The sequence below is a fragment of the Melospiza georgiana genome, chromosome 28 (genome assembly GCF_028018845.1).
Source record: "Melospiza georgiana isolate bMelGeo1 chromosome 28, bMelGeo1.pri, whole genome shotgun sequence".
NCBI classification, from domain to species: Eukaryota; Metazoa; Chordata; class Aves; order Passeriformes; family Passerellidae; genus Melospiza; species Melospiza georgiana.
Window position 1 is genome coordinate 241,665 of NC_080457.1, and position 21,309 is coordinate 262,973.

The 21,309-nt window shown below is 66.1% G+C and overlaps 1 protein-coding gene across 1 annotated transcript in view; it reads right to left on the reverse strand.

Annotated features, from left to right (window-relative positions):
• ARHGAP23 (Rho GTPase activating protein 23) overlaps window positions 1-21,309 on the reverse strand; it is a 32,116-nt gene that overhangs the window by 2,881 nt on the left and 7,926 nt on the right. The window contains exons 2-22 of the mRNA XM_058041577.1: window positions 12,910-13,089; window positions 10,673-10,697; window positions 9,908-10,000; window positions 9,493-9,571; window positions 9,227-9,281; window positions 7,031-8,459; window positions 6,431-6,586; window positions 6,201-6,312; window positions 6,066-6,123; window positions 5,826-5,963; window positions 5,441-5,740; window positions 3,790-3,851; window positions 3,356-3,483; window positions 3,105-3,223; window positions 2,869-3,024; window positions 1,836-1,914; window positions 1,483-1,556; window positions 1,295-1,384; window positions 1,078-1,203; window positions 946-987; window positions 742-835 (exon numbers count right to left, since the gene is read on the reverse strand). Of these exons, the coding sequence (XP_057897560.1) occupies window positions 742-835; window positions 946-987; window positions 1,078-1,203; window positions 1,295-1,384; window positions 1,483-1,556; window positions 1,836-1,914; window positions 2,869-3,024; window positions 3,105-3,223; window positions 3,356-3,483; window positions 3,790-3,851; window positions 5,441-5,740; window positions 5,826-5,963; window positions 6,066-6,123; window positions 6,201-6,312; window positions 6,431-6,586; window positions 7,031-8,459; window positions 9,227-9,281; window positions 9,493-9,571; window positions 9,908-10,000; window positions 10,673-10,697; window positions 12,910-13,089 (3,595 nt within the window). The remainder of the gene's footprint in view (window positions 1-741; window positions 836-945; window positions 988-1,077; window positions 1,204-1,294; window positions 1,385-1,482; window positions 1,557-1,835; window positions 1,915-2,868; window positions 3,025-3,104; window positions 3,224-3,355; window positions 3,484-3,789; window positions 3,852-5,440; window positions 5,741-5,825; window positions 5,964-6,065; window positions 6,124-6,200; window positions 6,313-6,430; window positions 6,587-7,030; window positions 8,460-9,226; window positions 9,282-9,492; window positions 9,572-9,907; window positions 10,001-10,672; window positions 10,698-12,909; window positions 13,090-21,309) is intronic.

Below are 21,309 nucleotides of genomic sequence, written 5' to 3' on the forward strand. Positions count from 1 at the left end.
ACATGCCCAGGACGGGGTTAGCAGTGCTGACAACGAGAGAGGGGGAGGCAGAAAGGGGATGCTGACCCTCCCCGGGCTTTGGGACCCCCACACCCCACAATCTGAGGGCTCTGGGACACCCCACACCCATCCCTGCAGCGGGGTGCCACCACAGGCACTGGCCAGGGAGAAGCAGAGTGAGAAGGATTTGGGGCTCCCCTGCCCGTGTTGGGGACCCTGGGGACAGTGCCAGGCAGGACAGCGTCCCCTCCCCTCCCAGTGTCCCCCTGCTCCCCCTCTCTCGTGTCCCCCCAAGGGTTAGTGCGTGAGCAATGCACCCGGGATCAGACTGTACCCGCTCTAGCTCTCGAGGAGATCCGCTGGAGGAGGAAGAGGAGGAGGAGGAGGAAGAGGACAGCACAGAGAAGTTCAAGGAAAGAACGTAAGAAATCAGTCCAACGTCAAAGGCTCCCATCTCCAGGTGTGGCAGCGCGGGCAGGGGCGGGGGTCCCGCGGGGTGGGCGCTGCCCTGAGGGACAAGGAGTGGCCACGAGAGAGAAGGGGGGAGGGACACGGCGGGCAGGGGGCTCCTCGGGCATCCCAGGGCTGTTCCCAATTTTGGAGAGGAGAGAGATGGGATGTCCCATCCAGCACACACAGATTGGCCATGGCCGCGCCCACAGATGTGGGCACAGAGAGTCGGGAGGGGCACTCTGGGGTGCCAGAAGTGCGGGGGACAATGTCACAGGTGCCACCCCTCACCTGCGGCATCGCCGGGCGCCGCTGTCCTGCCGATGTTGGGCAGCAGGTACTCGATGTTGGGCACAGACTGAGCCTCCTTCTCATCCACGGGGGTCTGCAGGGGCAAAACAGGGATCAGGGCACTGCCAAGAGCCCCCCAGCTTCCACCTGGGGGTCTGCACCCCCTGAGCCACCTGAGATCCCCCGAGCGGGGACAGGACTCACCTTCTCACCCTTGTCCTCCTTGTCACTGAAGAACCAGTCTGACTGTGGGGAGACAGGGGAGGGGTCAGGAGCTCTGTCCCCATTTTCGGGGTGCAGATCCCGCCCCCCTGCCCAGCCAGGGGTGCCACTCACGTGCTGGATGAGGGTCTCCACGATCTTGTAGCGGTCGGGCATGTGTGTCACCATGTCGGTCATGTTGTCCTCGGACGTTCTCACCAGCGTGGGGCCGAACACCAGCGCCAGGTTCCGGGGCTCCATCTGCGCCCAGAGCCAGCTCAGAGCTGCAGCCCAGCCTGGGCCGGGGGGCTCCAGGTGGGGCAGGAGATTCCCGGGGAGGGGGGGTCCGTACCTTGTTCTTCTCCGAGTGGTCAGCGATGGTCTTCAGGTGACCCACCAGGAATTTGAGGGTCTCGTAGTAGTGGCCCGGCAGGTCCCGGATCTGTGGGGACGCATTGGGTCACCCCTCTGCCCGCTGTCCCCACCCAAGGAGGGCTCCAGGGCAGTGTCCCCACCCCAGCCCCTGTGCCATGTCCCTACCAGCTTCCTCAGCGTCCTCATCCTCTCGCTGGCATCTTCGATCCGGTTGGCTTCAATAAAGTCATTGTATTTATCTGAAAGTGGCACATGAGGGTGTCAGAGCAGGGTGGAGGGGACAGGCCATCACCCCCCCAGAGTCAGGGACCCCTGGATGAACCCTCTGGAGATACTGGGGAAGGGTCTCAATGTTGGTCCCACTGCAGGGCAAGGAGGGACAAGGACAAGTGGCCTTGGTGACAGGGGGCCTGCATTGTCCCCTGCCATGGCTGGTTGTGTCGCTGGGTGTGGGAACCTGTCCCCAACACAGGGGATGGGGTTGGGGACTCTGGTGGCTCCTGGGGACAGGGACTCACCGTCGGTGAAGAGGGGCTCAGGCAGCTTTCGGAAGAAGGATTTCAGGAGGCTGCTGATGACGTTCAGGTCCTGCCACCGCTGCGGGGGACAGAAAAGGCTGCTCAGAGTGACAGCCAGGGACACCGAGGGGACAGCGGGATGAAGTCCCCAAGCCAGGCACAGCCCCGGCGACAGAAGTGTCCCCAGGATGTCACCGGCAGTGCTGGCAGCGACCGCTAGGCGGCGCCACCACTCCAGGGGATGGAAACGGGAATGGAGGGGACGGGACAGGGGACAGGGACAATGGGGACAGGGACAATGGGGACAGGGACAGGGGACAGGGATAACGGGGACAGGGACAACGGGGACAGGGACAGGGAACAGGGATAACGGGGACAGGGACAATGGGGACAGGGACAGGGGACAGGGACAGGGGACAGGGATAACGGGGACAGGGACAATGGGGACGGGGCAGGGGACAGGGACAGGGGACAGGGATAACGGGGACAGGGGCAGTGGGGACAGGGATGGTGGGACAAGGACAATGGGACAGGGATAATGGGAACAGGGATGGTGGGATAGGGATAATCATACAGGAATGATGGGGACAGGGATAATGGAGACAAGGACGATGATGGGGACAGGGATGACACTGACAAGACTGGGATAATGGGGACAAGGATGATGACAGAAAGAATGATAATGATGGGGATAAGGATGATGCCAGAGACAGGGATGATGGGACAGGATGATGACGGGGACAAGGATGTTGATGGGGACAGGGGTGATGACAGGAACATGGATGACAACAAGGACAGGGATGATGATGGGGACAGGCATGATGAGGACAGGGATGGTGGGGACAAGGATGTTGATGGGGACAGAATTGATGATGGGACAAGGATGATGACAGGAACATGGATGATAACAAGGACAGGGATGATGACGGGGACAGGGATGATGACACAGACCAGGAGAGCATTCCAGAGGCATGATAGGGATGGGGAGCAGGATGGGGCCAGGCATGGGGACAGTCACCTGCCCTGCCCTCACCTCGTCCTGCAGGTTGATCTCAGTGGCTCCCTTGTTGAGCTGCTCCTGCAGGCTGGACACCACCGCGTTGTTGCCAGGCACGCGGTAGATGCCCATGTACTCCAGCCCCCGGTCCTCCACCACCTTGCAGCACGCTTCCACGATCAGGGGCACGTTCTGCAGGGACAGGGATGGGCTCAGGGCGTGCCAGGCCTGTGCAGAGTCCCCGAGGGCTGGCAGTGGTGGCACAGCCCTACCTTGTTGTCCGGGGCAGGCTGACAATCCTCCAGCCTCACACCAAAGGCGCGTGGGGCAGATTTCTTGTTCTTCTTCATGATGTTGATGCCCCACGGGGCTTTTTGGGAGCTGCTTTCATCTGGGGTGGGGGGAAAAACCCACAGGATCACTTGGGGTAAATGGGAAGAGCAGCCCGGTGGGGATAAGCATCACAGCAGCCCTGGGTGACACAAAGCACCCTGGGTTTGTCACTTTGGGGTGTCCCACGTACCTTTCGTGACAGCCGCGTCCTGCCGGGGGGACCGGGGTGCGCTGGTTCCCGTCTGCTTCAGGAACTCGGCTCGGATCCCCAGCCCACGAGGGCCCTTGGGTGACGAGTCGGGCTTGGCGCCCGCAGGGCTGCAGGGAGAGCGGGGAGGGCTCAGGTGGGGCACGGCCAGGGGCACCAGCCCAGCACAAAACCTCCCTGTGAGCATTGCCAGCACCACTCCCAGGCTCCCCAGCATCCTACAGAGAGCCTGGGCAGCACCGGGCTGCTCCAACCCTCGTTACAAGTGCCAGGTGCCGCTCGGGCTGACCCCAGGCCACGCCGGGCGCGGGCGGCTCTTCCATCACTGCCCCATCCAGGGAGCCGCCGGCTTTGCTCCATCACCCCCGGGTGACCAACGCCCCGGGGCTCTCGGTGCCCACCACCCCGGTCCGTACCTCACTTTCCGGTAGTCGTTTAACTTCTTGCTGATAAGGGCTTGGCTGGCAAAACCGGGGTCCTGGGGAGGCAGAGAGAAGAGGGGAAGGGAGAGCTTGAGCAGCGCGTCCACCGGACACCCCCGGGCAAGTGCACACTGTGCCGGGTGCCGGGCAGGGCCAGGCAGCACCAGGCAAGGGCAGCACCAGGTCCCCGCTGCCCCGGGACAGCCCCGCTGCTGTCCATTGCTCCAGGCCACAGACTGGGGTCCGAGCTGGACACAGGTGTGTCCTTCCACGGCACGCACAACTCCGCCGACCTGCGCCGACCATGCACACCTCTGCCTCCACTGTACAGCCCCCACGGGCACGGAGCCATCCCTAAAGGATGCTCCCCACAGCACCACAGTGCCGGATCTGCCCATACAACTCCGGATGTTCCAACCTTGGAGCACTGGTTCTGACCCAGCAGCACCATCCAGTTCTAACCCAGCAGCACTGCCCGCTTCTGACTCAGCAGGAGCTCCAACCCAGCAGCACTGTCTGGTTCTAAACAACAGCAGCACTGTCCGCTTCCAGCCCAGCAGCACCATCCAGTTCCGACCCGGCAGCACCATCCAGGCCCAATATTTGGAGCACCATCTGGATCCAATCCAGCAGCACCACCCAGTTCCAGCCCAACAGCACCATTCGGTTCTGACCCAGCAGCACTGTCTGGTTCTAACCAGACAGTTCCAACCTTGGAGCACCATCCAACCCAGTAGCACTGTCCAGTTCTGACCCGGCAGCACCATCTGGTTCTGACCTGGCAGCACCATCCCTGCCGAGCCCCCTGTGCCCTCCGGCACGGGGCTGTACCACAGACAGCCAGAGACCACTCCGAGCTCAACGCACCCTCCAGGGCCGGAGCCTGCCACAAGCCAGCGTGACCACGGCCAGCAAACCGAGTCACTGAGCCACCGTGACACCACAACACTGCAGCCAGGCCAGCGCCAGCACGACCATCCCAGGGATCCACCACTGGAACCCCGGGGCAGCTCTGCCCGTCTCACACCCGAGCAACCTCACACAGCCACTGCTGCCCAGGGAGGGCTCAGCCTCAGCAGCACCACACGGGCACCGTGCCCCTCTCTCCATGAACAGAGCCACGTCAAACCAGGCAGAGCCACGTCAAACCACGGCAGGTGACACCAAGGACAGGGCACACCAGGGCAGGGACATCACACTGTGGCAGGGACACATCATACCCCGGCACAGCCACGTCACACCTCACCAAAGCCAGGCCACACCCTGGCAGAGCCAGGTCACACCACGGCACAGCCATGTCACACCTCACCAAGGCCAGGCCACACCCTGGCAGAACCACACCAGACCTCGGCAGAGCCACGCGGGCTCCTCTGCCACCGCACAACCAAACACCGACACGGCAGATGCGGCGCCAGCCCTGCCTGCAGAGCCACAGCCCCTCTGTTGAGCATCCCGCGCACCCTGCCCCACTGAGGCCACAGGGCCATGCTCTTCTTGGGAGCCACGAGCCCCCATGCACCCCTGGGAGCACGGCGCGGGCCTGGCCGTGGCCTGGGGAAGCAGCACAAGGCAAAGAGCCGGAGAGAGCCGAGGCGGTTAGTGCCGGGAGAGCCAGAGGCAGCCGGGAGCCCCATGTGGCTCTCACCTCGCCCTCAGCCTTGCTGTTCTCCCTGATGACTTTGATCCAGGCCAGCATGTCTTCCCGATCCTCTGCCTGAAAGAGATATTCACAGAAGTCAGCGGTCGTCAGGCGGAAGACGTGCTTCCTCTTGGTCTCGCTGTAGGAGATGTCCACCAGGCACGCTTGGATGCTGATCGGCGGCTCCTCCTCACCTGGGGCCGGGGCGCAGGTCACCGCCTCCCGCCTGTCCTTGCACAGGTACAGCGAGTGGGTGCGCAGCACGGCGAAGACGCGCTTCCACTGCCGGATGCCTCCCCCGACCTTCTGCGGGGAGAAGGGATGGAGCGCCGGCCTCAGGGAGCGGCCCGCGGGGCCACGGGGCTCCGGGCTGGGGGCAGAGCCCGCCTACCTTCCCCTTTTTGGTGAGGATCTGCTTGCAGTGGAGCCAGCCCTCCTTCCTCACGGCGCTGAACGGCACGTCCGAGAGGTCGGAGGTTGAGTGTCTTTTGGAACGGGCGTCTTCCGACGTGCCCAGGCTGTCCAGAGACTGCGAGGGGCAGGAGGGAGGTGTTCGGTGAGGCCATGGGCACCCCCTGCTCCGCCAGGGAACCCCCCGTGGTTTTAGGGCAACCCCCAGCGCGGCACTCACCCCGTCGGTGAAGAAGCTCCTCAGCATGCGGAGGCTGGGAACCCGGCTGGGCATCCTCCTGGGGGGAGAGAGCCCCCGTCAGCGGGAGGGGTGGGAGCTGGGGGCGGTGGGAGTGGGAGGGGGCTCCAGCCCTACCTTAGGATCTTCCCCTCGTCCCGAAATGCGTTCAGACCGTCGTCGCAGGACTTGGAGCGCTCGGTGGTGATGGCCAGCAGGTAGGAGGAGCGGCGGCCGGCCTTGATGCTGCCTGCGGTGGGGAAGGGGCAAACCCGCTCTGCTCAGCCTGGGGGCGCCAGGCAGGGCTCTGGGGCGGGGGCTGCTCCCCCCCGAGGTTCCCAGGGCGGTGCCCCCTCCCCAGCACTTACTGCAGTCCTGGGAGTAGTGCCGGGACAGGGCAAAGGCGAAGGTGGGCGACGCGGGGCTGGTGGCCATGGCGGGCGCCGAGTTCATGGCGCTGGACACCACCGAGGAGGCCGGGACGTGCTTGGCCTTCAGGTCGATGCTGGGGCTGGTGGGTTCATCTGTGAGGGGGGTGGGCACTGTCAGAGGGGGGGTTGGGACAGGGGAACGCCCCGTCCCCACCTCAGAGCAGGGCAGGAACGTGCAGGGCTCCAGTTCACACCAGTGAGGGGCACCAGCAGCTGGGCAGGGGGTGCAGAATGAGAGGGAGGGGTGATGGTGCTCAAACCCAAACTGTGGCACCCTATCACCAACCCCAGGCCTGCTTGGGGACAGAAAATCCAGAGGGGTGCAGGACACTGTGGGGTGTGGGATACTGTGGGGTGTGGGGCACTATGGGGTGCAGGACACTGTGGGGTGCCAGGCATTGAAGGCACTGCTGGCCCTTCCCATCTCCACGCTGGCCACAGATGGATGCTCTGGACTCCTGATCCCCAAACGTGCCCTCCCTGGCACAGGACCTCCTAAATCCCTTCCGAGAGGTGACCAGCGAGCCCTGCACTCACCGATGAAGGGGATGGACGCCAGCGAGTCCTCGGGGGCCGCCAGGGGAGCCACTCGCCGGCCCGGCCGCTCGCTGCCCGGCCTGTCCCCTCTGCCCGCGGCCCCGGCGGGGTCACAAATGTCCGTGTCCTTCACCCCCTCGGGGAACACAAAGTTCATCTGCCGCAGCGGCGCGGGCACCTTGCGGCCCGTGGGCGGCTTCTGCCGCAGCACCACCTCCTCCCGGCGCTCGTCCGGCTGCTCGGGCACGCGGCCGCCCTCCGGCCGCGGCTCCCGGGGCGCGCTGGGCACGGCCGGAGCGGCCGCTGGGGGGCTGGCGGGGCTGACCACGCTGTCCCTGAGCGGGGCCACGGCCCGCTGCGCGATGCTGAAGGTGGGCAGCCCCCCGAAGGCGGGGTCGCGGCAGGACAGGGCGTGCAGCAGCCCCGTGCGGCGCTGGAAGGATGGGCTGTAGCTGCGGTAGCCGATGTAGCCCGAGTCATCCGCGCTCGGCAGGTTGGGCTGCGACGGGTGCTTCTGCACCGGCTCCCGCGATGAGGAGGAGGAGGAGGAGGAAGCAGCAAAGGAGCCGGGCGGGATGGGCTGTCCGGCGGCGGCGGTGGCAGCGACAGCGGCCCGGCAGAGCCTCTCGGGCGGCCACGCGGAGCGGTCGAGGTGCGAGGCCAGCAGCGCGCCGGGCTCCAGCGCCTCCATGGAGCGCCCGTACCTGCCCAGGTAGTGGTCGGAGCGGGCGCAGGGGGCCCAGGCCTCGCGGCTGGGCTGCAGCAGGGTGTCGTGCGAGGCGCTGTGGGGCCAGCCGCGCGGGGCCGCGGGCCCGGAGCCGCCCAGGCGGTCGTGGGACACGCTGCGGTAGCGGGGCATGGCGTGCCGGCGCTCCTCCGAGGCGCTGCGCCGCGGCTCCTGGCTGCAGAACCAGCGCGACAGCGCCTGCTGGCACTCCTGGCGGCCGGGCACACGCTGGGCACCCGACACGTCCCGGGGCGGCCGCCCCGTGCCCTCCTTGAAGCCGCAGTGAGTCCGGTGCTCCGGGAGGTGCTTGGGGACGCCGTAGCAGGAGGCGCTGGCGGGGGACATCCCGTAGCGGTCGGGCGCGGAGGGTGCGGCGCTGGCGGGGCAGGCGGGGCGGGAGAAGGAGCCGGGGTGCCCGTGGGGTGCGGCGGGGCGCGGGGCGGGACCCCCGGGCTGCGGCTCCTCGGGGCGGTGCGCGGGGCTGCCGCCGGGCTCACTGCGGGCGCCCAGCGGGGACGAGGGACCGGCGGTGGCCGAGCGGGGGGCGCGGGGGTCCGGCGGCTGGCCCGGGGCGGGCTCGGCACCCCGGGCCTGGAAGGGGTACGTTTTCCGCGGGTAGCAGATGGGAGGGGGCTCGGGGATGCTCTGAGCCCCCCCGGAGTACGGCTCGTTGCCCTTCAGGTAGGCATCCTGGGAATAGGCCTGGGCGGGGGGGGACAGCAGTCAGGGAGGGGGGACAGGGTCACAATCCTCCACATTCCCACTGTAGGGATGCTCTCTGCATCCCCCAACCCCTGAGCAAGCCTCCCGTGGGGTCAGCTGGGCTCGATGCAGCCCCCCACACCCATCCCGCTTTCCCACAGGGTCCCCCCGGCTCCGAGCAGCGCTGGCAGCAGTGGCAGCCCTTCCTCTGTCCCCTCCCCTCCTTCCTAAAATACCCCGGCACGACAATTCCCACTCACAGCCATCCCAGCTCACTTTTCACGTGTCCCTGACTCCACACCAGGGGACCCCCAGAGCTCAGAGCAGGCACAGGTGGGGACCACCCTGTAAAACCCCCCAGCCCTATGGGAAGGGGTCCCCCAGGCTGGGGACAAGCAGTGAGTGACTCAAAAAGCCACCGAATATCCAAGCTGGGATGGGAGAGGCATCAGGAAGAGCCCCAAACTCAGGCCATGCTGCCAGGACCACTGTCATCCCCAGATGCTGGCGCACCCATGGCAGAGACACTTGAGGGAGGGGGTCCAAGAATAAGTCAGGACCCGAAACCTGAGACAATTCATTCTCCAGCTGTGCCTGAGGGTGCTCCCCCAAAATCACATGGCCCATCTGCCCTGTTCCTGCCCCAGTACCCCCAGTTCTGCACCCATTGCTCCTCCAGGGATGCTGGGGGACCCCTGTCCCCAAGTGTCCCCAGGCATCCCCAAGTGTCCCTAAGTGTCCCCAAGGCACCTGCCCAGCAAACTCACCAGCTGGAGGATGTCCTCGTCCTTGGGCATGATGGAGAGCTCCAGCACATCGTCACTGTGGGACAGGGGACAGAGAGGTCAGTCCCACCTGTCCCCAAGCTCACACCTGGCTGGATCCCCCACCATATGAATGTCCTTGTCCCCACACAATGGTGACTGTCCCTGGTCACCCAAGTGCCTCAGGGCCCCTGTCATCCCAGTGGCACCCAGAGCCTGCTGTGACATGTCCCCACGCTGTCACCTCCCCTCCCAGGAAGGGCGCTCACCTGTTCTGGATCAGGGCGATCACCTGCGAGTAGGTTTTCCCAATGATGCTCTCCCCATTCACCTTGACCAGCCGGTCACCTGCAGAGCCCGGGAAGGGGACAGTGTCACCACGAGGGAGTGGTGGCACCTGGATGTCCCCACGGTCACCCAGGGCAGGGTTTGAGCAGAGTTTTTACCGGATCCCACGTGGCAAAGGGAGCAAAGGGGGACCCCAAACCCCGGAGAACCCCCTGGGACCCCAAGGCTGCTCTGAGCACCCCAGGACCAGAGCAAGCAGAGCGCTCTCAGAAACAGAGGAAAGAGGTAGAAAAGAGCAGGAACGCCAGAAAAAGAGCAGAATAAGCAAGAAATTCCCGGGCAGAGGCGGAGCATTCCCGGGATCCCGCGAGCAGCCGGGAGCCGCCCCCGGCTCACCCGTGCGCAGCCCCGCCTGGTGCGCCGGCCCGTCCTCCCGCACGTTCTTCACGAAGATCGTGTCCATGGGCTCCAGGCGGCTCCGGGCGGGACCTGCTCCGCGGGGACAGCGTGTCAGGGAGCTGCCGCCACAGTCAGCACCCTCCCGAGGCGGGGGGGTCACCTCCTGTCCCTCCCCAGTCACCTCCTGTCCTGTCCTGCCCCGGACCCCCGGCCCCGCCACCCGCGACAGTCGAAGCCACCGGGCGCTGCCAGGCGGGCGCGGTGCCCACAGGGGATCCCAAATCCCCCCCGGAGCGAGGTCGGGGCCCCCCAGCCCGGCTGGGTACCGGGTGCCAGGTCTGGCACCGCTGCCCGGGCAGCGCGGCCCCGGCGCCGTGTCACCGCGCCAGCGTCGATCCGTTCTGACACCTTCACATTCGCTCACGTCACCCTGAGCCTCCGGGAGGGGACAGCGGCGCCGTGTCCCTGTCCCCAGACACCCCGCGCTGGCCCGGGGCCAGTGCTGGCCACGCCACAGCCCCTCCGGGTGTGACATCCCGCAAAGCTCCCGGGGGCTGGGGACACCGAGCACATCGCCGGTGCCAGGAGCCACCAAACTGCCACCAAAGCCCCGCGTGGCTTCACCGCCAGCTGATATTTAGTGCTGTGGTGACAACAGCAAAACCCGCTGCGACCTGTGACAAGTGCGTCACCCCCCTCTCCCCTGTGCCACCCTGTGCCACCCTGTGCCGCTGTCCCCAGGGTCCCCACGCCAATGCTCACCTGCTCGGTTCCCATTCTCCTCCTCCTGCCAAAAACAAAAAGAGAAAAGCATTGATTTGGTGGCGGGGCCGTGACGAGGGGACCGGGAGGGGACAGGGGGTGGCAGCCCCGTCCCTCTGCCCTCCGCCGCCCCCGGCTAAAATTACCGCCTGACACCGGATCCGCGGGACCCGCGCAGCCCCCCGCACCCAGCTGCCGGTGTGGGGCCGGGCTTGGGGCAGGGCAGCGGGAAGGGGCCCTGCCAGCCCTGGGGTGGCATCTCACCCTTCACCCCGGGCCATCGGGGAGAGCCCAACCCCTGCCGTGGGGTTCCAGGAGAGGGATCCGTCCCATCCTGGATGAATCCTCATCCCTGCCCATCCCTGCAGGGGCTGCCAGGGCTGCGGTGGGCACTGATCTGTGCCGGGGGGTGGGAATCGTGCCAAATCCCTGCCCTTTTAACCCAAATCCCCCGTGGGGAGCCTCAGCAGAGCCACACTGCCCGGGCAGGGGGTGCCAGGTTGGGGTGGGGCACAGGGTGGGTCTCAGGTCCCCCCAAGGAGGGGTCTGGGGACCTGGAAGAGAAATTCTCATTTTCCATGCCCTGCTAGCAGCACAGGCCTGGCCACAGCCCCCAGCCGGTGGGGGACACAGCCCTGGTGTCCCCAAGGTGCCAGGGCCACCCAGAGGGTGCCGGAGGGCACCAGCGTGCGACATTGCCGGCGACAAGGAGCAGCACCTGCACCGCTGCAGGTGCCCAAGGAACGGCCACATTCCACGGCCGCAGCGGGAGCGTGGGGCCACCGAGAGCCCCTGCGGGCACGGACTCGGCCCCTCCCTGCCCGTCCTCGTCCTGTGGCACCCCAGAGCCCTTCCCGGCCCCGAGGCCACCCCAGAGCCCTTCCCGGCCCCGAGGGCACCCCGGCGGCCCCGCTGCCAGCGCGATGAGCGCGATGAGCGCGGCGAGCGCGGCTCCCGGTCCCCTCCCTGCTGAGTCAAGCCACCGAAACTCAGCCCCCGGAGCTGGCGGGGTGCCGGCCCCCGCGGCTGCTGCTGCTGCTGCTGCTGCTGAGCCGGCCCCACCGCGCCCTGCCCCGCCGGCGCTGCGCCGGCAGCTATTCCCAGCCTCTTCCCAAGCGCATCTCCAGCTCCCGGCGCTGATCCGGCTCCATCCCACGCGGCCCCGGGCGCTGCCGCCCGGGCAGGGCTCAGCCCGGTGCCCAGAAGGGCAGGAACAACCTTTTGGAAGGCAGAGGAGAGGTGGGAGCGGGTTTGGAGGAGCTTCAGGCCGTTCCCATGACAAATCTCCCCGGCAGAGTCACGCTCCGGGCGCAGGAAGGCAGGAAGGGGCTGGAGAGGCAGAGTGAGGAGCCTGGGAAATGCCGGAGGTGCTGGAGGATGCCGAGCGGGGATTCCGGCGAGTCGGTTCTCCCCACCCTGTGACTCACTTCCCACGGCACTTCCCTGTCTGCCAGCGCCCGGGCCGTGGGGCAGCTGTGGGGCTCCAGGGGTGATGGGATGGCCCAGGGATCTGCCCAGCCTGGAGCAGGGAAAGGGATGTGTGGGACGACACAGATCCCGGATTATCCTCCCTCATCATCCACAGGAAATGGGGAGAGAAGGGGGTTCTGAATTCCAGAATTGCAGGAGTTTGGAGCTGGTTCATGCCTCGGGTGTGGAGGGCTCTCCATCCAGGCTGGAAGCTGCTGCTGGGGGGCTCCATGGGTTCTCTCCATCCTCGAGAGAAAGGCACTGCCCAGATCGGGCTCAGAGGTGCCAAGCCAGGGCCGTGTCCTCCCAAAAGATGTCACCCAAAAGGGTGGGTGACCAAAACACAGATCCCAGGGCAGGTCCAGTTGGAAAATCCCCACCAACAGTCAGGAAAGTGGGAACCAAAAATCCTCCAGCCCTGGTAGTCCCCGGGGGCTCTGAGGAGCCTTTTCCTGCCATTCCCAGCGATGCCGCAGCCGTTGTTGGGAGCCAAGGGATCCTCTCCATCCCCACAAACAATCCCACATCCCAAAATGCTCCGAGATGTCTCCAGAGGTGCCGCTTGCCCAGAGCTCATTTTCCAACAGCTCCAGCAGCCCCACGGTCTCCTCCATCCCAGGGTGGGATCCCCATGGGGGGATGATCACCAGGAATCCCAACAGAGCAGGCGATGGACGCCGCACTCCTCTCCCCCTGCCCACCCCCAGCCCTCATCCTGCCCCCACCACCTCCCCCTGCAGCATCCCCAGGACGGAGCCCGGCCCTACCTTGGCCGAGTGCACGGCCGACTCCGGAGGGTACACGATGAAGTGGCGCAGGGTGAAGCCGAAGCCGCCCTGGGGGCTCTTGCGCAGCGCCACCGTCCTGGGCCCCACCCAGGGGAAGGAGCCCCCTTCGGGGGGCGCGTTGGCGTTCGGGGACGCCCCATCTCTCCGGGCCGGCGTCGGCTGCGGGGACAAGGACAAGGTGTCACCCCACGTGCTCCTGAGCCCCATGATGGGGCTGAGCTCTGCCCAAAAGCTGCTCCGTTCCCAATCCCCCCAATCCCTAATCCCAGCCCCCCACCAGTGAATTCCAGCCCGACTCCTCCTGTGGGGCCTTTGAGAAGGAGATGAATGGAAAGGAAATGAAAATAAATGAGCAGTGCCTGGGGGTCTGGATGGGACCCAGGAGGGGAGATGAGGGGACGGGATGTGGCACTTGGGGACAAAAGGTCCCCGATGCCACAGCAACAACCTCGGGCAAAGGCGGAAAGAGCCATCCAGGAGGTGGTGGGATGAGTGAGGCTTCCCAAAACGGGGCAGGGACCTGGCAGGGGACACTGCCCAGAGCAGTGCCAAGGGGATGTGGCTCCATCCCACAGCTCCCAGTGCCAGTGCTGGGACAGGGGATAGGGCTGTGGCACAGCCGGAGCAGCCACGGGCACCTCTCCTGGCACCAAGGAGCAGCCAGAGTGCCAACACCTGGGGTGAATTCCTGGGTTCCGAATTCCAGGAGCTTGGAGTTCAGGATGGATGGGTTTGGGAGGGCTCAGCACAGCCCCAATGAGGGCCGGGGCTGCTCCCCATGGCTGCACATCTGGCAGCACATCTGGCTGGGATGGGAGCAGCTCCAGGGCCAAGGGGAGCAGAAGGCACTGTCTGATGTCCTGGCACCACCCAGCTCTGCCAAATCCAGGGAAATTGGGAATGTGGGAGCAGGAGGGACAGGCAGGGATCCAGGCAGGGATCCACAGGGATCCTGCCCAAGCCCTGGCTCCTTCCCCGCTGCCGGAGTCAGCCCGTGCTGGGATGAGGGTGTTAAAATTCAGGGGCTGTCTGGGTGGAAGCGATGGATGGGAGGGGACGGGGACAAGGGACACAAAGGGACAAGGCACAAAAAGCCTTTGTGTGTGCCTGTGCTGAGTGGGCCTTTTCGCTGCCGGTGGGGAGATCAGACGCAGGGCCGGGCTGTGCCCCCTGTCCAGCACGTCCTGCACGGAGCCCCCGGTGCCCACGGGGCTCTTGTCCCCCTGAGAACGGGGTCCCTGTGCCGAGCACACACCTCTGCCACCACCCTGACCCCCTCCAAAAATCGGCTGCCCCCAAAACCACACAGAACCACCACGGGAGAGCCACAAAACCCCTCTGCCGGCACCACAACGCCTCCCACCCCACCAATCCCAGAGGGTGATCCCAGCCCAGCTGGCACCGGGCGCCCCCCGCTCCCGGGGGACCCCATCCCGCGGCCCCGGGGCCGGCAGCATCCCGGCGGCGCCCGGCCCATCTGCGCCCTCCTTTGTGCCGGCCCCGGCTCGCCGGATTATTTTTAAGCTGACAGCTGAATGTGCCCCGCTGACGGTAACCGGCACGGACAGGCCCGGCAGCAGCGAGGGCTGCCGACACCAACGGCCCGCGGCGACAGGGACGTGTCCCCGTGTCACGGCCGTGCGGGCGGCTCCAGCTCAGGGACGTGTCCCCAGGTGTGAGGTGACCGTCCTGCCTGGCTGCTGTGCCTCAGTTTCCCTCTCCACCACCCGGATTTGGAGGTTTTTTTGGCGTTGAAGCTTGCGGTTGTGGCCTTGGGCAGCCACCCAGTGCCGGCTGAGATGCTCCAGCTCCCCCAGACACTTTGTCACCTCAGCCGTTTGTCCTCAGAGCTCTGTCCCTCCTCCCAAATTTCTGGCTCGGTTTTAGCCTCACCCCGGTGGTTCCTGCCGTGCTCCCCCAGATGTATCCTCATGCCAACAGCCCCAAATCCCCTTCCCATGAGTGCTGCAGGGATGGGGCAACCCCTTGATCACCCAGACCCCCCAGCTGGGTCACCCCAATCCCTATGAGCCCCTCCACCCCCCAGCACAGGTCCTGTGCCCCATGTCACTGAGCCACCCCCGTGGGGACACAGTGGGGCCAGGCCCCTCCTGCCAGTGTCCCCCTCCTGTCCAACAGAGCAGCGCTGTCCCCCCACCCGGGGCTCAGCATTTGTCCCCAGCCCGGACACGGCGCAGCAGGAGCAGGACGCGGGAGCCGGACCCTGCCCGGGCACAGGAGGGGGCCAAGGGGACACCCCGGCGGCCACGGGGGCGCTGTGACAGACCCCCACCCCTCCCGAGACCCCCACCCGCCCTCCCCGACCCCGCCGCGCTCCCCGGCTCTCACCCGGCAGCAGCGCTCGGCTCTCGGCGCGGGCCCGGGGGGCTCGGCGGCGGCGGCGTGGCGGCGCAGGCTGCTCAGCCAGATGCAGCGGGGCTCGGGGGAGCTGCAGTCCACCCCCACGGGCCGCTCCAGGCGCCAGCCCCTCCCGGAGCGCTCCACGCTCCACAGCCGCTTGGGGCTGGGGGCCGGGGGCGGCCGGCAGCGCCCCCGCAGCGCCCGCCGCGACCCCCGCGCCGCGACCCCCGCGCTCTCCTGCACCATCCCAGCGGCGCTCGGGGCTCTCAGCCCGGGCTCGGGACCCCCATGGGGGTGGCAGCCGCCCCTCCCGGAGCCGGCGGGCCCGAGGAGCCGCCTCTCGCTCGCTCGCTCAGCCCCCACCCAGGCACAGCCACCCCCGGCCCCGGATGGAGCGAGGGAGGGAGGGAGGGAAGGGAGGGAGGGAGGGAGGGAGGGATGGAAAGAGGGAGGGATGGATGGAAGGAAGGATGGACGCGGGGAGGGCGGGCAGCACGGTCCCGGCTGCGGCTCCAGCTGCTGGCAGCGATCAGTGCCCAGCCCACCGCCCCCAGCCAGACCCCCGCCCCCCGCGCCCCCACCGGTGTCACTTTGCCAGGACTTTCCCTTTTTCCTTCTTTTTTCTTTTTTTTTCCCCTCCTATTTTTTCCCTTTCATTTTTTTCCCTTTAATTTTTTTCCCTTCAATTTTTTCCCTTCTTTTTTATATTTTTTTTTTCAATCCGCCCCCTTCTTCCTCCATCACCCCGGGCAGCATCCCACCCTCCCCGCTTCCTCCTCTCCCTCCTCCCGGCCCCTTCCTTCCTTCCTTTCCGCAGGGCACCGGGCGATGCCGGGGACACGGAGCGAGCTGTCACCCTCTGTCCCCGCCGGGGAGAGCTGGGGGGGCTGCGGGACACCCCAGATCCCCTCTGTGTCCCCCCCGGCAATTGGGAGTGGGGGGACACGTGTCCTGCACCCCAAAGACCAAAATCCCCCAGAGGGGCAAAACAGCCCCATGAAGGCCAAAAATATAAATATCCCCACAGGGACACACACACTGCACCTCACGGCCCTCTCAGTGCCTGTGGCAAAAAGGAGACAAAAAAATTAAAAATATATATTAAAAAATTAAATAATTTTAAATTTAAAAAATAAAATACTATTTTAAAATTTAAAAAATGCTCTAAGGACAATTCCCAGCTGGAATCAAACCAAGAGCACCCCCAGCCCCACCTCTCATTTTGGGGGATACCCAGGGGTGGCGGGTCCCCTGTTGTCCCCCAGGAGCAGCGACACCAGCACCCCCTGTGGCAGCCAATTTTGGGAGGAATTAGGAAAAGAGCGGAGCCGGCCCAGCTCGGTGTGGGGCTGGGGGCTGGCAGCGTCCCCCGGGCTGTCCCTGTCCCTGTCCCTGTCCCTGTCCCCGTCCCCGCTCGAGGGGGTCCCGGCCGCATTCCTGCCGCGCTGGAGGCCACGCCGGGAAATGCCGGGCATTGCTGGCATTGCAGCCCCGCGGGCCCCGCCACGGGGGTGCCACACACCCGCCAGGTGGGCACAGCCAGGGGACACGGAGTGCGGGGACAGGGGACACGGAATGGGGGGACACGGAACGGGGGGACACGGAATGCGGGGACAGGGGGACACGGGCATGGGGGGACACGGAATGGGGGGACACGGGGATGGGGGGACACGGAACGGGGGGGACACGGAGTGCGGGGACACGGAATGGGGGGACACGGAACGGGGGGACACGGAATGCGGGGACAGGGGGACACGGAGTGTGGGGACACGGGGATAGGGAACGTGGGGACATGGGGACAGGAGGACACAGAGTGCAGGGACAGGGGACACGGAATGGGGGGACACGGGCATGGGGGGACACGGAGTGCGGCGGGGACATGGGGACAGCGAATGTGGGGACACGGGGATAGGGAACGTGGGGACATGGGGACAGGGGGACACGGAGTGTAGGGACACGGGAATGGGGGGACACGGGGATAGGGGGACACGGAGTGCAGGGACAGGGGGATGTGGAATGTGGGGACACGGAATGTGGGGACAAGGGGACAGGGAATGTGGGGACACAAGGACACAATGCGGGGACACAGGGACATGCTGCGGTGGCCAGAACATCCCCAGTGTCCCCTGCAGGTGACACGGATCTGCCCCAAAACAGCTCCAGCAGCCACCCCAGGCCAGCTGGGCAGCGTGGCCTGGTGGCAGCCGTGTCCCCAAGGACCCAAAGTGTGCCCAGGCACCCCTCTGCACACCCGGGGTGCCCTCCAAACCGGCACAGCCGTGACAAACCAGGATGGGGACACAAGGGAGCCAAACCATGCCAACAGCATCCCCGGGGCCACCACAGTGTCACCAGGGTCCTGTGCCCAGGTCTGTCCCTGGGCCAGCCCGGGCCACCCCGGGGACAGGCCCTGGCGTGACCCAGCTCGCTGAGCCGCCCGGCTGGAGCAGCCAGACCAGGCTGAGGGTGCAAACAGCCCCGGGGAGCTTCACTTCCCGGCTCAGGGGGGAAATCCAGCTGGGAATGGGGGGCTGGAGACACCCGGGGCTCCCGGGACAGCTGGGGACAATGGGAGCCACCCTGTCACTGCCCCCTGCCCCTCGTGAGTGCCACCCTGTCACCCCCTCAGCCCCTCGTGGGTGTCACCCTGTCACTGCCCCCTGCCCCTCGTGGGTGCCACCCTGTCACTGCCCCCTGCCCTTCATGAGTGCCACCCTATCACTGCCCCCTGCCCCTCGTGGGTGCCACCCTGTCACTGCCCCCTGCCCCTCGTGGGTGCCACCCTGTCACCCCCTCAGCCCCTCGTGGTGGCACTGAGCTGCCCCAGCAGCCCGGAGGGGCCTGGGGAGGGGTCCCCGAGCCCTGGCAGGGGGACAGCGAGGGGATGGTCCCTGGGATTGCTCCCGCAGCCCAAAGCGGGAAAGGTCAGGCGGCGCTGGCGGGGGCAGATTCCACCCCGAGGAATGCGAGTGGCCTGGACGCCTTCCAGAACGTTCCGTTTGCACAGGAGTGTCCTAAATACGCTGCAAAGGGAGCTCCCGGCATGCACAGGGACACCGAGAGGGACACACGGACAGGGGGACGCAGACAAGGGGACACATAGATAGAGGGACACACGGGCAGGGGGACACACGGACAGAGGGACACACGGACAGGGGGACACACGGCCATGGGGACACACGGCCCTGCTCCCCGTACTGAGGGATGCCCACATCTGACCCCGATGCCACCCCCCTGCCCCACCCGTGCCGCTCCTGGCCCGACCCCAGCCCGCCCCGAGCGCGGTGACATCGCGGGGCTGCAGGCGCCGGGCCCAGCTGGGGACATGTCACCAGCTGTCCCTGCCAGCGGCGCCATCGCCCTGGCACGCGGCGGGGATAACGTCACCCTTTGGGCAGCGACAGCGACAGGGACACAGCGACACAGCGACAGGGACACAGCGACAGCGACAGGGACACAGCGACAGCAGCGCTGCCACCACCGCGGCCCCACAGCCGCCCCCCTCCGGCCGCGCTTCTCCCGCACGGACCCAGCGGGGCCGGGGCGGGGGGGACACAACCACTAATCCCCCCCCCCTTCCCCAGAAGGGCCAGCTGAGATTAGGGTCAGAAAAATGAGGTTTTAATAGGATTTGGGAGGAGGAGAAAGCCCTGCTGAGACAATAACCCATTTCCAGCCCTTTTATGGCAAAGCTGCGATGGGGAAAGGGGGTCGGGGGTCCCACACGCCCTCCCCGGGCTCCAGGCAGCGTTTGCGGGGGGATGCACCCCCAAAGAGAGCCGAGATCGATGCTCCCCTGCAGGAAAGGGGATAGGGATGCTCCGGCAGCGGGACCTGGGCCGGGGAGGGGGTGAAGTGACAGCAGAACAGGGATGGGGACAGGTGACCACGCCGGGAGCATCCGGGCATCCCTCGGGCCCTGCCGCAGCCGCGGGGATTAGGGATTGGCAGGAGAAAGCATTTTAATTCTCTTTAACTCGAACCGGGGCTGAGGAGCTTTGCAGCTCAGCGGGGATTTCAGGGGGCGCTGGCCTGCAGCAGCCCCCGGGGTGCTCCGGGCCCCGGGAACGGCCCCACCCCAATCCCACACAGCTGGATCCCACTGGGAATGGGGGAAAGCAGGGTGGGAGCCCCGGGAGTGCAGGCACAGCCCAGGCGGGAGCAGCAGCGCTGGGAAAAGGAGGGAAAAGGAGGAAAAACCACCTCGGTGATGGAGAGAAAACCCCCAGGTGTCAGGTCCCAGCCTGGGCAGGATCCCTCAGGACGGATGCACCAGCCCTGGGAGGGTGGGAGTGCTGGGGTGACTCTCAGCTGATGCCAGAAGGGTTTGCTGCATCCACCAACCATCCCTGTGACATTCCTGGGTGTTAACGTGGGGAAGGAAATCCATCCATCCATCCCATCCATCCTTCCTTCCTTCCTTCCTTCCTTCCTTCCTTCCTTCCTTCCTTCCTTCCTTCCTTCCTTCCTTCCTTCCTTCCTTCCTTCCTTCCTTCCTTCCTTCCTTCCTTCCTTCCTTCCTTCCTTCCTTCCTTCCTTCCTTCCTTCCTTCCTTCCTTCCATCCATCCATCCATCCATCCCTGGACAGTGTCCCCTCCCCGGCCCACCCCAGGTGGCTCTGTCCTGTCACCAAACCCAGCACTGTCACTGTCCTGGCACTGTCACCCCAAGATGCCATCCCTGGACCCGCAGGGACACATCCAGGACAGCCAGGGCCAGTTTTGGGGACACTTTAGGCAGCAAACCCCTCTCCACAGCACCATGCCCTGTCCAGCCCCACGTCCCAGCCCTCCCAGCCCCTCATCCCTCCTGGACTGTGCCCACACCCAGCGCCAGCAGCCCCGAGGCAGGGACAAGGCTGGGGACACACCAGAGCCAGCACAAAGACGGGAACCACGGAGCCACCAAGGAGGAGTTTTCATCCCACAGCCCAGGAGGAAGCGGGACCACCAAGGCCACGCTGGGGCTGCCTTCATCACCAGCTCCTCCTCCTCCTCCTCCTGTGCCCCATCCTACAATCGGCGTTATCGGCAGCGGGCCCTAGAAAAGTAACAGGATTCCGTTTCCTGTTTTTCCCATGCAAACCCGCAAATAGAAGCTGGCCTCATTAGGGCCGGTTTTTGGGTCTCTGTTTTTTTCAGCCGGGCTAACAATGAGCCATTTCCTCCGGCGGCTCCAGAGGCACCTTGCGTGGAAAACGCGACCCACGGGGGTCAGGGGGAGGCTGCGGCTCCTTCCAGCCCCTGCCCCCTCCAAGGATGGGGGGCCTGGGGTGGGGAAGCCCCCATGAGCCCCCCAGAGATGTGAGGGACACCCTTGGGGTGACGCCTGAGGGTTTGGGAGGGAGCACAAACCCCACAGCCCTCGCTGGACGGTGGAAATAAGGAGCCAAAAGAGGTCCTGGGTTTCCCCCTGGCCACAGCGAGGACAGGAGGTGGCTTTGGGGACACGGCTTTGGGGACACCGAGCTCCAGCAGCACCCAGCAGTGTTTTCCTGCAATTAGGAGCAGCCCAGCATTTTTCCTCATCCCACACGCGTCCGTGGCCGAACGTCCAGTCCGTGTCCCCTCCCCGGCCGGGGACATCGATGTCCTGCCCCTGCTGCCACACCAGTCACCGCCAGCCCCGCTGGGGACCACGCTTGGCCCCGAAAGCGCTGGCACCGCAGCCCGGCCCCCGCCCGGCGCGCACAGAAAGAGCCACTATGTGCCACAAGGATGTGCGACAATGGCCCGATTGTCCCCCGGAGCCACCGCGCTCCGTCCCACCCGCCCCGGGGCTGCCCCACGCACTCGGCCCCATCAAGGGACCCTCTGTTGCCCTCGGGGGATGGCGGGGGGGGCACGGTCACCGTGGGCACCCCGGGGTGTGCAGGGACAGGCCGGGGGGTGCCACCGGTGGTGGGTCACCAGAGGGGCGATGGGGACCTGGCTGTGGGTGACCAGAGGGGCGATGGGGACCTGGCTGGTCACTGAAGGGGACACGAGCCTGGGGCTCAGGGCTGTGTCAGGAACTGT